Consider the following 24,663-nt stretch of genomic DNA (forward strand, 5'->3'; position numbering starts at 1 on the left):
CATTATCCATGGTGTCACAGACATGTCTTAGTTTAGTTAATTACACAGTAGAAACAGCACACGGGTGTACAACTGTACATCAACAGGCAATGTCTTGGCTCATTCAATGTGCCTGTGGAGTCCAGACAGTATAAATTGGTTAAATCACCAAGACTTTAAGGTCAAACCTAAAATCTTGTAATCAATGTCACAAGACAGTAAAACCCAGAAAACCATCTGTCCACAGACGAAAATAAGTAGTTCATTGTTTTAATGGGAGACAGAAATGTTACACACATCCTTATGAAAGAACATGCAAATTTAAAATACAAAAAGAAAAAAAAAAACACACATCCCATTATTTGGAGACCAAAATAAGTGACAGGGTTGCGGGTCAAATGATCATTACTTCCATCAACCTTGAAAGAATCAATGATGCCTACTGTAGGAATATCACCAAACAAATGCAAGGCGGTGAAACCGTGAGGCTGCACATGGACGAGAGAAGGAAGATATAGCCTACACAACAACACCCTTTAACTCTTGACAGTTTTTACACTTTTAGAGAGACTTAGGACTTTGCCATGTATTCATTTTTTACGTACATGTACAGTACAGCAATACAGAGGCGGCACATTGTCCAGGTCATAAGTCATCACTCTGGAGTCGTTGTCAGTCCATTTGCAATGTCTTTTTTCTTTTTGTCATTAAAAAAAGACAGAAGACAAAGCAACTATAGGACTCAGTGTTTTGCAGTAGTTGTCCCTTACTGTTGTTCACCCACTAGAAAATACACGGCTGGAACTGAAGGGAGAGCAAGAAGTACAGAATTTTAAATTACTGTAAATGCACATCCTGGGGTGGGGGAGATTAAATCCAATCGTAGGTTGTGATTGGGTAGCCAGTTCTGGCCAGTGTGCTGACCAGGGCACATTAAACACATCTGCATTCTGTCTCAGCAAACTTCCCAGAAATCATAAGAGTGTATTTCACAACTTGGATGCATTTAAACCATGTTGGGCGGGAACCCCTTTTGGTGTTTTAAACATTATGTTATAATTTTGCTATTGAAAAATATCAGTTCTACAAGCACATAGCGCGCCACTGAGCTTGTAGGTCTGCTATTTTTGAAAAATCGTGAAAATATTTATTTCAGAAAACTGGAGGATTTAGAAGATTATTTTTTACATTTTGAGGTCAGGCCTAAAAGTAAATGGGTTAAACCATGTAGCCATGTAAACAACAAATGGACATAATTTCAATTCATTGATGGATGTGTGCAAAGAAATCTCCAAAATTATATTATGTGTGACTAGAAATGGAAAATGGTAACCTACACACACACACACCGGACCGGACTCGCTGGTACACGACCAATATCTGAAATGGACATTTCAATCCAAAATGGATGTATGTCATCATGGCAACAGCGGTGGACAGTTCTCAAGCACAGTAGGTCTACTTCAGTCCAAGTACAGTATATACTCCTGGTCAAATATTACTCAACTGCAAGTGAAAGTTGTGCAGTCAAATTTGTACTAGAGTTAAAGCACTGGAGCACTTTAAATATGGAGTGCTGTGATTTCTGTACTTTTTGTTATGCGTCTGTGGAGTTAATTAACATTACTGAATGTTCACAAATAAAAATCGTTAAAACCTCACCCTTTTAATTAAAAAACAAAAACAACCACCACAATAAAACAGAACAAAAGTGCAGATTTCCTGTGATACAGGACTCAAACCCCAGCAGCAAATCACAAGAAGAGACAGTAAATAAATGAAAATATTTCCAGGGTTCCTACTAAGGGTGTGACAATACGCAATATATATCGTGTTTTCCATTTACATGTACTGTATAATTGTTTTTGCTGGTTAACGTGTGGATATGAATTTAAAGCCTACCATAAACACAGCAATCATTGTTTAGTTATCATTGGCTGTCTTCCATTCAAGGGCTTGCGATGAGAAACTAGATGGACTAGTCACAGCTGACGAACGTGCCTGCAAAAGGCAATAATACTTAATAGGTTTACAACAATGTGTAATTTGAGATTGTATCAAAGGATTTACAAGCTCTCTGGTATCATGGATTTTGCGAGTTGTGTTGGAAATAATGAGTATCGGACGATTTTAGTTGTTTTTAGATTAATCGGCATCGGTTTGATTAATCAATCGGTCCGATTAATTGGTCTGTCTTTACAGATAAACAAGCCCAAAGTAACAGCTTGAACAGATCTACAAGCTCACAATATTAAATATAAAAGGTATTTAAGTTAAATCTGACTTGCCTAAGCATGCAGTGCAGACACCCTGTTACATGTATTTTTCAGAATGGACAAAATTATTATAATTTTTCAATCCAGAATGAGATCATATCGACTTCGGTACTATCGGTTATGTTGTATTTACTCTCCGACTTGAAGAGTATCACATTGGAGACTTATTTTTAAATAATATATGTTTTAGGTACTTTATGGGCTATCATTATGTATTATTATTATTGATGTATTATTGGCTGTTCTGTAATTTACATGTATGATGGAGCATTGAAGTCGTCATTTTATTTCTGCCTCTTGGCCAGTTCCCACTTGAAAAAGAGACCGTCTCTGACTCTGACTCTTTCTGTTCTTACTGGTTAAATAATGGTTAAATAAATAAACAATGTGTCGTGATGTAACGCATTATTAAGCTTGTTTTACTTTTGGTAGTTGAAGTATATGCTGATGCCAATACTTGTGTACTTTTACTCAAGTACATTTTGATACCAGACTTTTAATTGGAGTGTTTCTACATTGCACTATTGATCCTTTTACTTCATTAAAAAAGTTTGAGCGATCATTTCTTATTCCAGTGTCTATAATATAGACAGACTAGATTCCTAGTGACCATGGATCAGAACCAATGTGTTCCTCTGGTCGGGCCCTCATTACATTTTATAGCGGTCGTCTTATTTATTTTTGTGTGTTTAGTACTTTGTAACTTTTTTTTTTTTTAAAGTGCGTTACCAATGAAGTTTATTAAATGTATCATTAACTCAGATATCGTCCAATATCGTGTATCTTAACAGTATAGTCACACCCCTAGTTCCTACACAACTCCACACCTTTCCCAGGCCTCCATTTCTTGAAGGATAAGAATTCAGTCCATCAATTTGACATATGGTGCTGGTATACTGGTAGGCTGGAAAATATTTAATTCCAACTAGGGTTATTACTGATATTAGATTATTATTCAAAGCAATATATGTGATCCATAAACAGTGCGTTTGCGTATATGTATGTGTCATGTGTGTATTGAGGACTTAACCCATAGACTGATGATTTTTAATTTCACACGTCCCTTGCAGACAGACTTCCATACTGTAGGAACCCTGTACATAATTAAAATTAATGCTTGCAACAACATTATTGGCCATAGTGGTAAATTCCATCCGTCAACAATATCCCACATTTCATGCAGCCCTGTCAATTATAATCTCCACATAAGCCCACGGCGGTGGAGACTGGATTCAGTAGCATTGACAATCATGGCTCATTCTGACAACAATGGGCTCGCCATTTTGGAAAGAACTCGGGCACCTTCCCTATACTTCCTTCACAGGTGTTACCGATAATACTAACGAAGACTCTGTTCCATTCTGGTCGAACCAAGGGGCCAGTGAGGCGCTCCAACGTTGAAGCACTGGGCCCTAGTGGTAAGAGGAAGGACTGCAGGCGGACCCGTGGATTCATGACGAGGAAACCCTGTGCAGCTGGGCTTTAACATTGAGCGCTCGGTTGCACTTCTGCATTGGACCACCAAAATGTGGTGGTCCAATGCGGAAGTAGACGTTTTGAGGCGGTCCTTCCGGGTGCTTCAAAACGCCACTGAGCAACTTCCACTGACATGAATAGCGGAGGGGGCGGAGCTTCGCGCCAGATCAGTCTCTATCCTTCTTTATACAGAGTCGGGGTGCCGATATTGTGCATGTTGGCTCACTGGAAACACTCTCTGCTACACCAGTGGGGTTCCAAATGGCCCCGTAATTAAAACGTTTGAGAACCACTGTACACTAAATGGAACAGAGCCTTCATCCACTTTGGGCGGGAACCCCTTTTTTGTTATAATTTAGCTATTGAAAAATAGCAGATCTACAAGCTCATAGTGGCGCTACGAGCTTGTAGGTCTGTTATTTTTGACAAATCGTGAAAATATTTATTTCAGAAAACTGGAGGATTTAGAAGAATTTCTTTAAATGTTGAGGTCAGGCCTAAATGTGTTAAGTCTCCTGCACGTGCACACTCTTCACAAACAAAGCTGTGCAACAGAAAACATTGTCATTAAAAAAAACTGCTCTTTTATCTGACCAATAAGTTCACGGTCTATGCAAAGTGCACAGTGAGGATGGGAGCCATCTAGGGACAAGGTCCTAAGTTATCAAGTAGCACACGCGATCGCTTCGGTCGGATACTTTACAGTACTGTTCTGTTGATGTCGGTGAGCATAATGTGGTCGTCAGTGCCAGTAATAGAATCACAGGGTTATAGTAATACGAGTTATTTTAGCCAAGCAAACAACAAGCGCTCCATTGTGCCATCATGTCTCAGTGTGTGCTAGTCTGGATGCACAGAGATCCACTCAGACAGAGCCATTATAATATTACACTTCTGTACTGCTGATTCTCTGGATCAGAGCCAAAAAAGCAACGCTGTTAACAGTTACTTAAAAAGTATTACGGTGCAGTATAACGGCAAATATTAAATATATCAGTAAATATTGTATTGGTTGTCAAGTGCACATCAAATGCATATATTTTTGTAATTATTTTTAAATCAAATTCAAGATTGCTGAGGATAGCATGGGAAGAAATATTATATTGAAAGGGAAAATACATTACTGCAGGTCAAACAATGCATTGTATTCTTGTGGCATATCATTACCAAGTAATCTGTGTGGACACAGTACAGTAATCAGAACAAGAAAAAATAAAAGTCTCTCATCAAGATTTGCAATTTCTGTACTTATGACGCAAAAACGATATGAGAGAGACTGTGTGTGTGAAAGAGAGGACAGGCAGGTCTCAAAACAGAACAAAAACCTCAGAACGTCACCCACTACAAACCACCCATCATCACCACCATTTTCATGGACGTCTATCTTCCACCACAGAGGTTCTGTGTCCTCCAGACAGACGGAGGATCAGGGAGCGAGGTGACGACTAGAGAAGACAACAACGGCGAAGAAGAAGAAAGAAGAGGGGGAAGGCCTGGCTAATCGGTCTGTTATCCAACAGTCTTGTAAAAAGTTCTCGGCCACCCCTTTAAGGGACAGAGGCAGACATTCCTTGAAGTGACGACGTCCAAATAAGGAAGAGGAGCAGCGGGGAAGAGGGGGGGGGGGGGGGGCGTTTCTTGGCAACAGAGGAGGCAAACCAGCAGGGTTTATGTAAATCCTTGCTTGACTTTTTGTGATGTACCGTTTCCGGTGTAAAAATGTGGCTAAAAAGCATAGTTCTTTGTTATTGTGTTCGTTTTTGCTGACGAGCAGACACAGAGAGACAGGTGATGAGGCAAGGGTATTAGCGAGTGTGTGTGTGTGTGTGTGTGTGTGTGTGTGTGTGTGTGTGTGTGTGTGTGTGTGTGTGTGTGTGTGTGTGTGTGTGTGTGTGTGTGTGGTACAGAGATGGAGAAGCTGTGACCGCTGAAAGACTCAACACTGGAGCAGAGAGCACAGCAGCAACACAACAGGAGAGTTGTCCGTTAGGATGGTGCATCACCAACAAGATTACACCCATCTAGGAGTCCAGAGAGTCAGCTAGAAGGACGGAGAGAGACAGACAGACAGACAATTACACTTTATATGATGTTAAAACTCATTTACTGCTAACATTGATTCAGTCTGTAGTCCCTTTACTGCCTCAGAGTCCAGATGCAGCGGGGACTTTTATTTTGAAGACCCCAAAATTCACCCAAAAATGGACCGGAAGCAAAATCACCTAAAGCTAATGTGGCTACCGTCTTTTTATAAGTCATCAGAAGCGTTAATATTGTAACCGCGAGGTAGCGACGATTTAGTAATTCAACCGACCGCGCGTCATATATGGATTAAACATATGCCTACGCTTATAAACGTAGTAAGGTCCCGGGGGGATTTCATGACGGGCCACAGGTGAGCCGAGCGTTACCTAACAACAGTGGGCGCTGCTAGACGGTGGATCAGCGAGACTATTCTGAATCAATAAAAGCCAAAAAAATTGGGCCGGGACTAATTGCGATTAATTTCGATTAATTAACTACAGAAAAACTTATGCATTAAAAAAATTAACGCATTTTAATTGCACTATTTTTTTCACAGTGGAACGTTGTCACTGGACAGTTTTCAGACGGACCTGCGCACCAAGTGTCCATGTCCTCTTCAGACAATAACACCACCAGAAACCGCAGACAGTTCACCAGACTGGGGGAAGCCGCTTAATCTAGATTAATTAATCGCAAAGCCTGATTAATTAGATTAATTTTTTTAATCGAGTCCCAGCTCTACTAAAAATTGGTTAAAGGTCATCGGCAGGGAGCGCCATTGGGAAAAAAAGACGTCATCTGCAGTAAATTAGTTAATACTTTTAATAAATTATGAATCTTAAAAAACATTGAAATGTTTATGGCATTTCTACTTTTTGAGTGGTGCAACCACTCCCTTACGGAGCTATGTGTGTGGGTGGGTGGCTGGCTGGGTGACTGTCTGGGTATGAGCACGAAAACAGCATGGTTGTTTTTCACTACCTGTGCGCAACCTAACGCACACACAAACACACACGCACGTATTAACTGTATATATGATGCTTTCGGGTGTGCCAGTACAGTGACAGTACAGTACAGTAGAGGGTACAGTAGAGGGACTGCCACACGGCAACTCGCCGGGAACCGGGCCGGCACCCTGGGTGCGTTCCTGTGGAGTTGCACCACTCACTTCACACGGGTGTGATGTTTTTTGCCGTATTGAAAACAAACCGAACTGTGAATTTTGTGACCCATTACACCCCAAAAGCTTGATTAAAAACATGCATCATGTTGTCTCGAACTGAAAATAGTCGATCTAGAAGCTGCGACACGTTGCGAGCTTATAGACGCGCCATTGTCTGGGGGGAGACATCGGCATGCAACTACTACAGTATGAATCAGGCGTACAGTAGGAACCCTCCTTACCGTCCTGTGGGGGGTCCACGCTGATGTCCTCCGTCTCCTCTCCCTCCTCCCGCGTCTCCTCCCTGGTGTCCTCGGTGTCGTCCCTCATCTCCTCGTCCTCATCTTCGTCCTCCTCCAGCTCGCTGGCGATGAGCTGCCGCGCCAGCTTGATGTTCATGCCCTCGTTGTAGTGCATCTTCCTCATCGCATGGAACTGCGACCTCTTGGCTGGACATGAAAATGTCACGTGTGAGTTATCCCATTCTGACAGTTTTCCATTCTGACCTGAGATCAGATTCTAAAAATGTCTTCTATGTCAGTCGCTCTTCGATTTTTCAAAAATAGCAGACCTACAAGCTCGTATGAGCTTGCAGATCTGCTATTTTTCAATAGCTAAAGCAACATAGTGCTAACACCAAAATGGGTTCCCGCCCAGAATGGGCTGCGCCGTGAAGGTTTAGAATAAACGTTCAAAACTATAATTGAAAAAAAACACATTTTTGTTAACTGAACTAAATAAAAACTAGAATACAAATAAATAATGATAACTAACTGAAACTGTATTGTGTTTACAAAACCAACTAAAAACTAAATTAAATTAAAGACGAAATGCCCTTAGTTTTAGTTTATTTACTGTATAGCAGTTGTTGGATGCGGTTGGTGGTTGGTGTGTGTGTGTGTGTGTGTGCACAAAACAAAACAGACTGCATGTGTGCATTGTGCAGGCGCCTTCAGAATCAAATTAAAACTGATGAATTTGCTGTAGTACAATAGAAACACACGTCGCATATATATACAAATACAAATCTCAGATTTGATATGACTAACAGTGCCCGTGTGACCACACCCAGACTGAGCAATAAATAAACGGAGGCAGTGGGATGTGGTGATAAAAAGCTAAAGGGCAGAAATCAAGTTGAGGAGGGATTCTCAACGGCTCCGTCATTAAACACTGCTCCTCAATTGGTTAGATCTAATCTCCACCAGGAGATTCATGCCATCGCCCCTGACCCTGTTATGTGTGTGTGTGTGTGTGTGTGTGCGCACACGTGTCTGCCCGTCCGTCCGTCCGTCCAGCCATAGCTGATCTTGCATCTTTATCTCACATGCTGACCGCAGGGCCGAGGATCTCCATTCCAGAATATTGTTTCAAATCATCATCAAAGGTTGGATTGGGGGTAAGTCCCTGCGACATGCTAGCGTGTCATGTCCAGGGGGTGTACTTGCTTGTACATCACGCTGCCTCACGCTACAGAAACAGGAGATATTAGGCCATGGTCAGACCACATGGCTCTGCAAGGCTTACTGACATTTAACTCAGTCCAATCTGTACTGAGTTAAGTCTTTAGCCGCTGCTGTGACACAGGTCAGACTAGAGTGCTGACGTTGGCCGGCGCATGCATGCACCAAAATTAATACCGCTTTTTTTTTTTTTTTTTTTTTGCGGCTTACGCCTTTATTGATTTTTTAAGGGATAGAAAGTAGGCTGACAGGAAACGGGAGAGAGATGGGGGGATGACATGCGGTAAAGGCCGTGTCGGGTCCGGGAGTCGAACCCGCGGCACACCGCGACTGGATCACCAGTCCGGTGCCCAGACCGTTACGCTACGGCCTGGGCCAAATTAATACCGCTTAATGACAAGTCAGCACTGACTTGTCATAGAAGGAGGGTGGAAGACGGCCGGGCGGGCAGGGAGGGACACCGTGCGTGCAACTGGCTGAGCACAGCACACACGCTGCACCGCCGTTGCATGGCCCTATAGGGAGTCATTGCACGGCATCGCTGCATCACTGTTATTATTAGGGCATGCCTCTAGGCAGACATTTGCACTCCCTTTCTACTTTAAACATTGTATTTATCCAGGGAAGGTTTGCTGAGCTATACCCAATAAACACGACCACTATCTTCCGTTCGTAAAAAGAAACCAAGGTGATGCAACAGTGATGCAAGGCAGAGGAGCATCTGCTATATGCTATAGTATACACCAGGGGTCTGCAACCTTTTGGAAACAAAGTGCCGTGTTTTTTTTTTCTAGATGTGCCATGTAAATTGTCAACGGTAATTTTAATGACAATCATTTTGATTGTCCACGAATGTAACTGTGGGGTTTGATTTGGGCTCTGCTGTAGCCGGTGGAGATGGGGGGGGGGGAGTGGCTCATGGGAGCAGTCAGTGTCAGGGTTTTTTTGAATGGCAGGCAATGTTCCCAGCACGGCTTCGCTGACTTTATTTGTCACCAAGTATTTATGTTATGTTTAACCAAGTGTCTGTATGGGGCCAATAAATGAGTGAACCTGCATCAAGTTGTCATTCCATGTGACTGAGAGGAACCCACATTAGCAACAGACAGCGCTACAATAACCTTTTACATGTTTTACATTGTTATAATGATCATTAGACTCAAAACAATAATCTCGATTCTCTCCCAGACTCCCTCCAAAGTCAGAGTTCAGAGTTTTAATGAATGTAGAATTATGTACACGATGTAATTTGCATACAAATGTGAGGGACTTTATTTATTTGACTTTTTCAATAGTTCATCAAAAAATGCTCTCTCACACACACATGCCAGTGTGCCAGTGATAACCATCCTTGGTGCCAATGTTGACACCGGTGCCTAAGGTTGCCTACCCCTGGTATACACATCAGAGGTTCGCAAACACCGGTACATGGACCGGTGGTGGTCCCACCGGTACACGAGAAGGGAATCCCACGTTTTCCAGACCGTCACCAGGATTATCCAAACAGCAGTGAAAGGTTGACGCAGCCCAATGTGAATGAAAATACCAAGGACTCGGAGTCGTCAGCAACCACCGACTGTGGTTCATAAACCGCTTTGAGTCTATGTTACCTGTTGTCCATGTTGCGTTCACAAGTGTTCAGAGCAGCGTAACAAGCTGTAGCCTATTTAGTCACGCTCACGCCAATTAAACTAAACACTACACGGTGCGGGATTATTATTTCATTTCAAAACACTCAAGTATCAGAAGATGATGTAACCCAGATAAAGTAATGTGGCACTCTGCATGTTTAACTAAAGTGTTCCACATGTCCAAAGTCATTTCTGAAAAAGAGATAGGTCCAACCTTGTTTTTTTATCATCATACTATCCTTGTTGATACAACGCTTTTTAGGTCAATGATATAACATTATATTGTGTAATGTGATGTAATAATATAGCAGTGGGTAGGCTACTTAGGCCAGTCAACTGTCTTCTGTGGGTTAGGTTTTGGTTTGGGGAGATGGTGCGCGAGCGCCACGCCCACTCAAATTACCCTACTGAACAGTCCGTGTATGCTACAGTATGTACTATGTATGTGTATGTTTTCTGAAAATGGGAATAAAATGACATGTCATTAAAGTATATATAATCGATGTGTTTCTTAACTTCAATTAAAGACCTGTGTAAGATTTCAACCTGGGAAAACTCTTCTTATTCTAAGTGACGCACGTATCCGCAAACACAGTTCACCTAAGTCTCCCACGCAGCTTATCTGATAAAAAACCCTGATATCTTGTAATGCAAATTATGCTTCAACAAAAGACAAATCTGTACCAAACGTATTTTAACAGACTGCCCAATCTATGAAGTTTGAAACCGGTCCATTATCGACCTTGACAGATCTATTGTTGTTGGGGCTGTTCAATTATCAGCCAGTTGAAAAAGTACAGGTCACAGTAGAGTATGTATTCCAGACTGACGTACTCAGAATTGGATCCGTCTGCACGCGCGTGCCATTCAGGGAAAGGGTGAGCAATGACAGATTTTGCTATGGTTGCCAATGCCATTTGTAATAGAGGGTATGCGCGTGACATCATCAAACCAGGAAGTTATGCAGGAACGCCTACTGAGTGGCAAAAAACTACTTTCTGGCCTCGACAGCCCATACATCCACACAGAAAAGTCATATCTGATTGCATTAAACAACGTTAAACAATGTTAAACTCACTTTGCAAGTTGCTTTGCCACTCGATGTGCCATTCACATTAAGCATGCGCATGCCCTCTATTGTGGAGGTTTAAGCATTTATCTCTCTGTGTGTGTGTGTGTGTGTGTGTGTGTGTGTGTACCTTGCTCTTCAGGGGACAGCTCATCCTCTTCTTCACTGCTCAGCTCCTCCTCCTCCTCCTCCTTGTCCCCCATGAAGCGATGCTCCGCCCCCTCGGCTGCTGCCAGCCTATAGGAAGAGAGGGAGAGAATCAAACACAGGAAACACACCTGCACTGCGTTTTTCTTTTTTTCTTTGATTTTTTTGTTGTTGCTTTTCTGCCTTTATTGATAGTATGTAGACAGACAGGAAATGGGGAGAGAGAGAGATGGGGAAGACACTGCCCAAACAGTTACACCAGCCGTCGGGGGCCTGTACTGATGATTATAAATGAATACATATTTTTTAAAGTGACTAAGGGTAAGTAATTGCCGTAGTGGTCCAGAAAGGAATAAAGGATGAGAGAGGCAACATAATAATTGAGTGAATTGTGGACGCCGAAAAAAAGAGATTAAATTAAAAGTGAAATGAGGACAGTAGCTGAGTGGGTAGAAAGGCCGTATGGGACTTGCCAGTTAAGCCCTGTTCACGTGTCCAAGTGCCCGAGCAAGAGTCGCAAGACACTTACAAAGACATTCAATGGGGAAAAGAGAGTGAGTTTAGGAAAAAGTGAGAGCATTGATTGATTTTATTTAAATAAACAAGCTTTTTATGCAGGTTTCTCAAATTAATATTTGGGTTCTTCTGGGTGTGGGTGGGTGGGTTGAGAGACCCCGACTCTACATCACACACACACACACACACACACACACACACACACACAACTTCCACTTCATCTTATAAACACAGTAATCCACTGCCAGTGTTCTTCTCCAGCAGACAACTTTCTTGTTAATAGGTATGAGAAAGACACTACTGTAGGTTCAAAGGCATTAGGAGAGCTGGCTTTAAGACACTTTCTTGGTTGTTATAACAGCCTCTTTGGTAAGTAAATATGTATTGAAAGATTCGTTTGGCCTGGCTCTGCAGGAGTCTAGCTTTCTGTTTTGCAGTGGCCCACAGCCAGCAGTGTTCTCTGGATTTCTGTTCTAGGCTTACCTGAAGGCCACCACACTGAAGGATTAAGAACTGTATGTCCAAAAAAATCCTTTTGGCCAAGATTGTTTGACGTTTCACACTGTGCCCGAAGGCCGTCTAGAACAGGATTACATCATTTATAGCTGTCTGACTCTCAAAATTACACAGTTCTCTATATTGGATAGATATATAAAGATCAATATTTAGATTTGGACAAATGAGATATAGCATATTAGGATATAAGTATTAAGGTTTGTATCGTGCAGCTTTGTGACTCAACACTGCATTCTGATTAATGCAAATTTGTTCACAAATTGCCCGGGTAAGCTTATATTGTTTATTATAAATGGTGCATTTATATAGCACTTTTATCCAAGGCGCTTTACATAGATTGTGCATTACATTCACCCATTCACACACGCCTTCATACACCGATTGTGGCGGAAGCCATGCAAGGTACCAACCAGCATATCGGGAGCAATTTGAGGTTCAGTGTCTTGCCCAAGGACACTTCGGCATGTAGACAGGAGGAGCCGGGATTCGAACCGCCATTGGACGACCTGCTCTACCTCTTGAGCCACAGTCGCCCTATTATAAGCTTTGCAGTTGTTGCAGGCAGTTGTTTTTCTAAGATAAAGTATTCAATTCTGCATTGTTCTCTAGAACAGAACACCGGGTCCCTCCCTGGGACACAAAATAGCAGTTTCTGCTTGTTAAGGGGGGAGTTTTTCGTTATCACGGTCGCAAAACTGCTTGCTCAGGGTCTCTGCACTATTTGGGATTTGACACTTTAATAAGTGAACAAAATTGAATTCCCTATACATTTCTGAGATTAAGTTCACGTTATGTAATATGTACCGGTAACTTCATATTGTGAAATTGAAACATTAGACTGAAATACAATAGCATGGCAGGCAGCCTAGTAGTGGCAAATCAAACAAGAAATTGCTGTAAATCAATTTAAGAATGTGTGTATAACAATGAGCTGTCTGGCATTCCATCCAGATTCTCTCTATTGGACCAGCGCACGCCTGGGCCCGGCTGGTATCCCGGAAATAACTCTCAGTGGCACCGTCAACATCGTCCAGCGAGACCGTGATGCCCAGAATTATTACTTTTTGATGTATATCTATCTGCACAATAACTCATAAGGATTTGCATCATGGGCGGCTGTGTCTCAGGAGGTAGAGCAGGTCGTCCAATGAGCCCTGGGTCGGCGGTTCGAATCCCGGCTCCTCCTCCTGTCCACATGTCGAAGTGTCCTTGGGCAAGACACTGAACCCTACATTGCCTCCAATGAGTCGGTCGGTGTGAGCTCGCCACCATTGGTGTGTGAATGTGGGAAGTGAGGACGCTGGCGTCGACTGTTCGCCGCTTCACCTCCCAATGTATGAATGAATGAACCATTGTAAAGCGCTTTGAGCACTTGGAAAGGCGCTATAAAAATGCAATTAATTATCAGTGGGGGGAAAGGTGTATTGAACCAAAATATAAATTACATTTTCACATAAATAATGTGTAATAAATAATTAAAGTGTGAATCTGATCTTTAACAGAATATTATACCAATCTAAAACAAACAAAGTCCCTGTGAAATTGTATTGAATTTCGGAGCATACATACACACCATACATACAGTACGGCCGGCCCCAGAGCGCTTTGGCAGACAGTAACGTATTGTGGTCCCTGCGGAAGTGCATGGCTGATGGGTTGCATCACACAGCTCTGTTTATCGATCTGTCAGCTGGGCAGGCCGGAGTGTAATTTGTGCCAATATATTCTGTACGCTCTGCTGCATAACCTTTACAAGGAGATTAGGGCAAGAATGTCGGTGAGGATGAATCGCGTTGTGTGCGTGCATGCGAGATAAATCTCGTTAGTTGATTCCGTCTGTATTTGTGCATGCATGCACAGCCTATGCAATGTATAGAGTGGTGTGCACTACACAGCGCGGGACAATTACATTGGAACAGACCATTAGCAGGCCTAGCAGTGGGGGTGTAACGCCACTTACATCTTTACTCTATTCAGTGAGTGAAAACTGAAGAAGACAAACTTCAGCCTAAAGATGCTTTTTGGGACACCTCGCTTGGAGCACCTCTTCAAACAACAGCACAGCAGATTGTGTTGCTGCTGTAACACCCGGGATTCGAACTCGGGCCTCCCGCGTGAAAGTCCAACATCTTAACCACTAGACCAAAGGGATATCCCTATGGACCGGGGGAGATATTAGACTATTGAGGCCATCAGGCAGAGGCTCTGAGCCACTCTGCTACACTGCTCCGTCCATGGGCCTTACAGTGCAACGTACAGTATACCGTCTCCAGGCTGCTCTGGAAGATGGAAGCGGAGTTGAGCTGCTTCATGCTACAGTACGCCACCATTTACCGTCTGACGCTATTCCAGTTGCTGGTTGAATACTAGCTAGCTACTAGTAGCTGTGGATAAGTGAAAATATCCAAATGGGAACTTGAGTTCCATCTTAAAACAAGTATATGTTACGGATGCCGGGTGGTACAGTACAGGAGTATGGTTCCTGCCCGGTGCCCATCACCATGGAGACTGGGGTTCGAAAATCTAACTCTCCGCGGTGCATACCCTTCAAGAAAGATACTGTATATCTATATATATACTGTGAGCAAAAACAGTACAGACTAGCTGCTGTAAAGGACAATCAGACTGCTGTAGAACCAAACAACTACATTATTTTATGGTTTTACTAGGGCCGTGACAATAATTATGTGAACTTTTGACATGACTATTTGACTCATGCTCCAGTGGACACTATTATACTATTATTTACTTTACTTTACGCCTATTCAAGACGGTGTATGCGAGTCATGTATTGTTCTTCGAGTTACGTACTGCCACCTTCACATTATTAAGTATAATGTGTGGAGCAATCAATAATCTAGATTATTATTAAAAGTTACGTTTGTCTACCACACATCGATGTCCATGATGTTAAAAATCACACAATGTCTGTCTGGTGTGAACTTGATCCATGTTTGATGAGCAACAGAACATAGACGAATCAGGTTTCACAGAGTTAGTTAGTGTTACGTAAGACAATGACAGTGCTTGCAAGCACTGTACAATATGTATAACAACATGTAGAGTCAATACTTCCAATATGACGATGACCCATTTATGAACACATCGCCCCCGTGACAGGAAAGGTCTTTTGTACGAGTGAGCAGACACATGCGATAAGGATTATATGATATGGGCATGTTTCCTAACATTGATGACTCAATCAGGCAACGTGGTACAGTACACTACTTCTTGAGATTTTAACTCCCTTTTCCGTTTAATTTTCTTGACATCCGACCTCCCAGTAACTGACACATTGACGCGTCATCATGGGTTACCAGGTCATTTCGTTCAGGGGTTCTCAACCTTTTTGGCTGGGAAGGGAACCCCCAGAAATGCTTTGGCCATGTCTCGTGACCCCCGCCCCGCCCCCCTCCCCACCACCAATACAAAAATAACCTTAATATTAGAGAAAATATATCATAAATGAATACTGAAATCAGATATAATCATTAAGGAAATGTATGCATTTACTGTGTACTATATCAACTCTTCATTTCCATATTCCAGCCATTCAGTTACAAAATAAAAACATAATTTGGCGACCCGCTGTGGGGTCGCGAGTCGCGACCCACGGGTTGAGAACCCCTGATTCAGTGCACTGTTCCGTGTAAGAAAATGAAAACTAAATAAACAATCTTCATTTTCCCACGTTACAAAACGCATGGTCAGGGAACACATAAAGGAAAAGGATACTATGTAAACACATTTGTGTTTGGGGTGTGGCTCATGTGAACACTGAACACCGAGGTAAATTCAGTAGGCCGCTGGTCATCAAATCATTGGCTAGGAATGCAACAAAAACTAAAACATTTCCATGACTTCAAGGCCTCATGGGGTGTGTAATTGATAGAAAATAAGTACTTTTTTTTGGATACCTTGGCTTTAAGTGGCTAAAATCAGATTCAACTCAGTATTAGTTTCCTGTTTTTGCGAGGTTCATGTTCCATGATCTCTGGACATGAATATCATCAATATGCCACATCGCATACACAGCCGGTGGCACAAGGGAGAATTTATCAGTTTCAGACAAAAGGTTTAAAAAAAACTTACTTACTGTCTTTAGCTCTGCCTAGGAACTTAAGTGATTTGTCTGTCTGTTACAGTAGCAGCTATAACAGCCCAAGGTTTGGAGTGGACCTTTGCCAAAACAGAATGATTGGCCAGAAGAATGCATAAAAGTGGGCATGGTCTGTCATGATGAAAGGTTGCAGCAGAAGTACCTACAGTATGAGCATATTTTCTAGTTATCTTTCCAGCACTTCCTGTAGACTAATATTAGATAAGATGCTTCTGTAGTTCTGTTGTTTGACCGCATCACTTCTGACAGGTGCCAAGATTAGATTTCTACTGTAGTTGTAATTCTTTTTTAGATTTGTTTGGCTTTTGTGCCTTTATTGATAGTTACAGTGAAGACGTACAGGAAAGAGGGAGAGAGAGAGAGAAGGGGAGAGACATGCAGCAAAGGTCGTCATGAACGGGACTCGAACACGTGACACGCTGTCAGGCCAGAGCCTATATATGTAGCATGCGCCTGGACCGCTAGGCCAGCGGGCACCCCTAGTTGTAATTCTAATGACTTCATAGTGGCTACTTGTTTTAGCACTCCGATTACTCAAACGCTAGTTGTTGGCTGACTAAGGTTCCTTCCTGGTGCTAAGCTTAGTCTGAATTTGCGCTTTGCAAGAGGCAGAAGGACCTTCCTTCCTTCCTTGAGCAGCAGCAGAAGGCGATCAATATGATCAATATGATGAGTTGTAGCCTGGCCAGGTACGAAATCAAACTGGAGGCAAATCTAAACCACGTTAATTTTCTCAAGTTCCTTCTCTCTCTCTCTCTCTCTCTCTCTCTCAGTTCTTACTTTAATGCCAGGTCATCTGCAGGGAGAGTAATGCGGCCATCTGACTCACTGAGTTCATCCTCGTCTTCATCGCCCACCATCCTGAGAGAGAGAGAGAGAGAGAGAGAGAGAGAGAGAGAGAGAGAGAGAGAGAGAGAGAGAGAGAGAGAAGAGGAGATAAGATGAGGGGGGGACAGAGGAAGGGAGGAGAAGAAGGATGCAGACAAGTTACAATTACAATGTTAGGCATTTAGCAGACGCTCTTAATCCAGAGCGACTTACATTAAGCAATAACAAAAACATGGCATACATCACATACATAAAAAGTAGTTATCATGAATCATGTATAAACTAAGAAGGTATCTATGTAAATTATACATACTATACTATATTATATATTATGTACATGTATTATGTACATGTGTACTATAAAGTGCTATGACTACATAAAATGCAATTCTAATGCTGTCTACGTAACAAGCTATAAGTCGTTTAAAATACTATCTAAGTCTATATAAAGTGCTATCTAAGAGGCTAGGGCAAGTGCTACGGGCCATGGTGGAGTCTGAAGAGGTGGGTTTTCAGACTACGACGGAAGATTGGGAGTGAGGCTGCAGTTCTGACTGTGATGGGAAGTGCATTATATAGTTTTGGAACCAGAAGGGAGAAGAGTTTGGGACGCGTGGAGCGTTGTCCCTGCGTTTTTAGTGAAGGTACCTCCAGCTTCCCTGCGTTGGCTGATCCGAGTGCGCAGGAGGGTTTGTAGGGTACAATCATACTTGTGAGATATGGGGGAGCCATGCCTTTGGTTGCTTTGAATGCCAGCATCAGAGTTTTGTATTCTGTGCGGGCAGCGACCGGGAGCCAATGGAGGGAGCGGAGAAGGGGGAGACGTGTGACAATTTTGGCTGGTTGAAGATCAAGCGAGCTGCGGCATTTTGGATCAAGTGAGAGATAGATATAGAGAGAAGGACAAGGAAGTGTACAAGGGAATAAGAAAGAAAGACACAAGGCAGAGGAGAGGAGAGAGACAGACAGACCAGGAGGTAGTTTCTGTTAACAGGGTGACCTTCTCTGCAGCAGCACCCTGCCACCCTGGTAGATTGGATTACATGCCAGCTAAATGCCCCCCCCCCCCCTCTCTCTCTCTCTCACTCACATGATCATTTGCTGACATCCTCAAAACTACACCTCCATTTTTAAAGGAACTGTATTATGTGTGTTCAATTAAAACAGTCAAAGTAATTTTAAAACAGTACCTATAAACTAGAAAATAATTAAATGTATGGAGGTTAAGAATTCCAAATGTGGTCAAGACTAACACCGGGGCTCCACCGGGAGCGTCAGCGTCGCGTCTCCGTCAGGGAATGTTCCCTTTTTAACCATTATTTATTTATTTAGCAAATGCAAAGTCCTTAAGCCAAGCGGTTGCCTCCTGGTCTGCTGTATGGAGGGTGATTAATCCTCCTTCCAGTCTTTGGAGAGGACAAACTTCTATGATGTGCTCCATAGTTTGCTCCTCACCACACGCACACAGTGGGCTTGGGCTTCTGCCCCATTTGTGAAGGCTGGCCAAGCAGGGGCCATGTCCAGTCCTGAATCTATTGAGCGTTTTAATCAATGAAGGGTGGCTCCACTGCCCGCGTTGCATTGCGTGACTGCATTAAAATTGCCCCGGTTCGTTTTTTGACGCACGCGACGGAGACGCAACGCGCCCGGTGGGGCCCCGCCGTGACCCTTGTACAAGGTTTTGTGAGTTTGATTGTGTTGATGTGTCTTGTGGCTTGGAGGTTCTGCTTGCGTTTGTGGTCCGAGAATGCTGGAGTGAAACGGACGGTGAATAAAAATCACTTACAATTAAGTCATTTTCTGATCCGTTTTAATAAGTGTACTGGACTCATTCTCACCTGTTGTAAGGTGTACTGGGCTCATTCTCACCTGTTGTAAGGTGTACTGGACTCATTCTCACCTGTTGTAAGGTGTACTGGACTCATTCTCACCTGTTGTAAGGTGTACTGGGCTCCATTCTCACCTGTTGTAAGGTGTACTGGACTCATTCTCACCTGTTGTAAGGTGTACTGGACTCCATTCTCACCTGTTGTAAGGTGTACTGGGCTCATTCTCACCTGTTTTAGGTGTACTGGGCTCATTCTCACCTGTTGTAAGGTGTACTGGGCTCATTCTCACCTGTTGTAAGGTGTACTGGGCTCCATTCTCACCTGTTGTAAGGTGTACTGGGCTCCATTCTCACCTGTTGTAAGGTGTACTGGGCTCATTCTCACCTGTTGTAAGGTGTACTGGACTCATTCTCACTTGTTGTAAGGTGTACTGGGCTCCATTCTCACCTGTTGTAAGGTGTACTGGGCTCATTCTCACCTGTTGTAAGGTGTACTGGGCTCATTCTCACCTGTTGTAAGGTGTACTGGGCTCATTCTCACCTGTTGTAAGGTGTACTGGGCTCATTCTCACCTGTTGTAAGGTGTACTGGGCTCATTCTCACCTGTTGTAAGGTGTACTGGGCTCATTCTCACCTGTTGTAAGGTGTACTGGGCTCATTCTCACCTGTTGTAAGGTGTACTGGGCTCATCGATCTTCATCAGACCATAGTCTTTGTCTGCCGGATGGTACGTGGCCAGAATGTTCATCTCGTCCCATTTCTGTGACTTCTTCCTGAGTAAATGATGAGGAGGAAAACAGAATAAGAAGGGAGAGATTAGTACTGTGGATCTGGAGCAGTGGTTTTAAATCGTTTGTGCCCAAGGCACACCAAAATATCAAAGCAGGCACCCCTGTTTTCATGGCTAAAATAGTCTACAAACTCACAGTCCCAACGTGGGTAGATCTGCCAGGGGGAGGGATTTTTTTTTTTAGGGTATAGAATTTGCCTCTGCATTAACACATTGATTGCTAGAGTTTTCTATTTGCTCAGGCTTGGTGGTGCTGAGCGATTAACATTGGGACTTCTGAACTTTTTCGGGGCCCACAGCGAGGGGCCTCTTATAGCGAGAATCACACCGCATAAATCAAAAGGAAGCCAAACTAGTCCACTTCAATTTAAAAAAAAAAATATGATTCTACCATCTTCCATTCTGGAGATATTGACCTTTTTCTAACACCTGCTTTTCGCAGCACGCTGCTCTTTTGAAAAAACAGCAGAGATATGGAAGGTTGAAGTTGACAGACATTGACAGACAGATATAAAAATGAACACAAATAATATCATATACATACTACACACTGAATGAAAGCCCTGAATGTCTACTTTTAGGAGGAAAACAAATACACATGGTCCCATGTATAGTTTGTCAGTAATTGGCTATTGAATGCAGCTTGCGCCCACCAGAGAGGATTTCAGAAAATGCATGGACCAGAAGAACTATTATTCACAAAATAAGGCCTATAGCGACATGTACATACTATATACCGTATGAAACAGAAGACTCTCTGCTTTCATAAGAAAAATACTTCTACTGTAATAATAATGAAAATCACACCCCTGTGAAGTGAGCAGTGCAATGTTGCGCAACATTGCACTGCTCACTTCACAGGGGTGTGATTTTCATTATTATTACAGTAGAAGTATTTTTCTTATGAAAGCAGAGAGTCTTCTGTTTCATACGGTATATAGTATGTACATGTCGCTATAGGCCTTATTTTGTGAATAATAGTTCTTCTGGTCCATGCATTTTCTGAAATCCTCTCTGGTGGGCGCAAGCTGCATTCAATAGCCAATTACTGACAAACTATATTTGAATATATTTGTATATTTGTTTTCCTCCTAAAAGTAGACATTCAGGGCTTTCATTCAGTGTGTAGTATGTATATGATAATAATTTATTTATGTTTATATCTGCCTGTCAATCTCTGTGACTTTAAACCTTTATAACTCGCTATGATAACTTCATGAGGAAATGCTCACTTCACAGGGGTGTGATTTTTATTATTATTACAGTATTAGTTTTTTTCTTATGAAAGCAGAGGGTCTTCTGTTTCATACAGTATATAATATGTACATGTCGCTATAGGCCTTATTTTGTGAATAATAGTTGGACCTGAACAACTGCATTCAATAGCCTACTGACAAACTGTACATGGGATCAATATTATGTATTTGTTTTCCTCCTAAAAGTAGACAATTAGGGCTTTCATTCAGTGTGTAGTATGTATATGACAATAATTTATTTATGTTTATTTTTATATCTGCCTTCAGAACGATAGTATAACGGTGAGATGCGTTACTGGATCGGTGAGTTTAGTGGTTGAGGTTGACATGTCTGGACATGTTTGAGGAAAGAAGCACAGGAGAGAGAGATGATCAAATAACTGGCCGCGTTGTTGGACAACGCCATCGCGTCTTCACTTTGTTTGTTTGTGCAAAGAAGCACGATCAGCGATGGAAAAGAGCTTTATATCCACGGCAGATAAGTAATGACGTATTATCGAGGGACCGCCATGATCAACTAACTGCCTGGGACCGAGGCTACGTTGTCACCAGCCAATGCAGCCATCGCTATCCGTTGTGTGATTGTAGCCTTTTTATTCATTATAATTGCAGTGATAAGACCTATATCACAGCCGGGCGTCTCTCTCGATACCGTGGATATAGCCTACATCCACAATCACACAACGGATAGCGATGATGGCTGCATTGGCTGACGAAGACGTAGGCAGTAAGTTGATCATGGCGGTCCTTCGATAATACGTCATTACTTATCTGCCGTGGATATAAAGCTCTTTTCCATCGCTGATCGTGCTTCTTTGCACAAACAAACAAAGTGAAGACGCGACGGCGATGCACACAACGGATAGCGATGGCTGGTGAAGACTGAAGACGTAGCCAGGCAGTTAGTTGATCATGGCGTGTGCCGTGTGCGTGTTGAAAACGTTATGAAATGGCGATCGTTGAAGATTATTCTTGGTTTATATACTGGCAGAGGGCAAATCGACACGACTGCGTTATATCTTTTTCCGAGAATGAGAGAGCGGTGCAAGGCGATTGCAAGGCGCAGTGTGGCCTGGGGCCAGTGGGGGGGGGGAACTCAAACTGCAAATTTGCAATGCGATCCGGGCAGAAGAGACTCCCCCCACAAAGATTCCTCGGGAGAAACCATGTAGAAACAGGAGGGGAGGGGGAATCGAGTGTATTCACAGACACTAGACTACTACTAGAGTATGGGTAACTCCATTTTAGATGCCCTGACATCTGCGTTGGTCTATGCCGTTGCCGTGCAGACCCATACGTGTAATGGAGGCATTGGAGGAGGGAGCGTCTTCGCCACAGACAGACCTCTTTTCAGGAGGGAGGGGCTTTTTACTCCCGGATCACATATTGGAGCTTCCTGGAAAGGATCGCTGTTATTTTCTTCGGTGTCCTGGAGCATAGGACGTTGATGTACAGTAAGCAATAAAAAAACGTATAAAACGTATAGTTACGCTTCGCGCGTACGGCGTTCGATATTAATAAAGCGTATGGATACGTTTCCAGCATTTTTTGTGTTAATTGGTGAGTTGAGTGTCCACAAACTGATATACTGTAGCAGTAGCAGTGGTTTTCAACCCTTTTCATATCAAGGCCCATTATGTATTCAGCACTTGAGCCACGGACCACCATTTGATGAGATTTAGCCTCTCTCAGACCCCAAACTAAAACTAATATTTTGTTATCGTTGGATAAAATGCTGTATTGATGTTGGTTGACGTTGATCAAAATAACAATTATGTTACATTCTCTAATTTTGTAGACTTCTTGTAAATTAAGTATTGCAGATGTTTAATAATAATTTAACTATTGAGCTCGTAAAATGAAACCATTTGGTTTCATCGCTCTCAAGAGTTAAAGATCTAGAAGGGTCCATTTGGTTCCCAAATTTCCATCATTTAGCTGGGGACCACCTAGAATCCCCTCAAGGACCACTGGTGGTCCCCGCACCACTGGTTGGAAGAAACCACTGCTGTAGTATTGAACTCTAGCCAGCCAGCCTGTACTTTTAGAATACATTAGGTCCTGCAAATAATGTCCGGGTTGGTCGTTTTACGAATTTACCAGCGTCTGGCTGGTGTTGATTTCACTCCTCTAACGGTCTACTCAGGTGAAGTTCACATCCTCCATTAAATAGCCTAGAGCTGTGGACACAGAGTAGAATCAACTGTGGTGGTCATACCAACATTGCAGGCCATAACCGACAAGGAGATAGGTGCACAAAAACTCCAGATTTACATTTACTCTTTTCTACCTGCCTTTAGTTTTAAGTTTGTCATTTCGTTTTTAAACTTTTCTAGTATCTAGTACTTTTCGAGTATCTCTACTAGTAGCAGGATGTGTTTTATCAGGGCTGTCTGGCATGCAGGCAGGACCAGGGGAGAGCTTTCCAAGCACAGCCGTGAAATAGCCTCAGTCTCTCCCTCCTGCTCGACATTAAATTCTCTGAGTCTCTCTCCTCCTCGTCATAAAGCAGTCCCGGGACGTGTTTATGGAGCAGGAGGCTGGGTACCAAGGGAGAGAATCAGACAACTAGGAACCATAAATATGTGCCCCGAGTGCTGCAGTGAGCATCATGTACTGTACGTACACGCACCGTGCACGCGTGTGCATACGGAAAGCCCATCATGTGCACACACTACTCTAGGGCTCAGAAGTAATCAAGGGTTGTGATTTTATTGTGTTTAGCAGTATATATTTAAATATGTAGCATGTGAGCGGAGCGGAGCGGGGAGCGGAGCGAGGAGCGGAGGGAGGGGATTTTGACGTGAGCGTGGAGCGGGTTTTTAAATGGGTCAGATTGACTTCCGGAGCGAGAACTCAGAACTGTCCTCCGCTCCGAGCCGCTCCGAGCCGCTCAGTGCACACGGCACGGCAATGTGCAAGCTTGGCTAGCAGTTTACATCAATCATTGCCTCTCAAGCAGGCCCGGCACCACGGGGGGGTAAAGGGGATGTTTGCACCCTTAAATCAACCTCTTTGCCTTTGTGCACCCTCAAAAATCTCAATTGCCCTCTCAGTCATTTCATCCTGGCGCCGGGCCCGCTCTCAGACTGAAGCCCAGCCCCATTACGCGTAATCTGCTTCACGGACTGTCCATGAGAATACGTAGACATACAAATCACCAATGCACCGCTCATGGCGTGTCGACAGTTTACATATCTGTTCTTTTGGATTTAGAGTAGACACATGACGATGGGCTACAACAGAGCATGTGAGTGCGAGCGCGAGCGCGAGCGGAGCGTGTGGATTTTTAAGTGAGCGCGGAGCGAGCGTAGAGCGGCGTGGGGGGAGATGAACGTGAGCGCGGAGCGAGCGTAACAAAAGCCGTCGAGAGCGAAGAGTGGAATTATCGGCCGCTCCGCTCACATGCTTACTTCAAACATATTTTATGGTATAAGATGTTGTACCTTGCTTTCCTTTCATCATCATTAAACAAGGGCTGATAAACAGAACAATATAAAATTCATATTTCCACTCTCCACCCAGAATCCCAGAGGCACAATAAAATCAGAAGCCAAATACATACTGTAATAAGATATGGC

General features: G+C 43.1%; 1 protein-coding gene across 1 annotated transcript in view; it reads right to left on the reverse strand.

Moving 5' to 3' along the window:
* Positions 1-234: 234 nt before the first annotated feature.
* Positions 235-24,663, reverse strand: part of ppp1r2 (protein phosphatase 1, regulatory (inhibitor) subunit 2) — a 35,469-nt gene continuing 11,040 nt past the window's right edge. Inside the window, exons 2-6 of the mRNA XM_083767463.1 lie at positions 19,702-19,809; positions 17,161-17,241; positions 11,212-11,318; positions 7,161-7,367; positions 235-5,772 (exon numbers count right to left, since the gene is read on the reverse strand). Coding sequence (XP_083623589.1) covers positions 5,753-5,772; positions 7,161-7,367; positions 11,212-11,318; positions 17,161-17,241; positions 19,702-19,809 — 523 coding nt within the window. The 3' untranslated portion in view covers positions 235-5,752. The remainder of the gene's footprint in view (positions 5,773-7,160; positions 7,368-11,211; positions 11,319-17,160; positions 17,242-19,701; positions 19,810-24,663) is intronic.

Source organism: Protomyctophum parallelum, assembly GCF_964188405.1.
Source record: "Protomyctophum parallelum genome assembly, chromosome: 6".
NCBI lineage: Eukaryota > Metazoa > Chordata > Actinopteri > Myctophiformes > Myctophidae > Protomyctophum > Protomyctophum parallelum.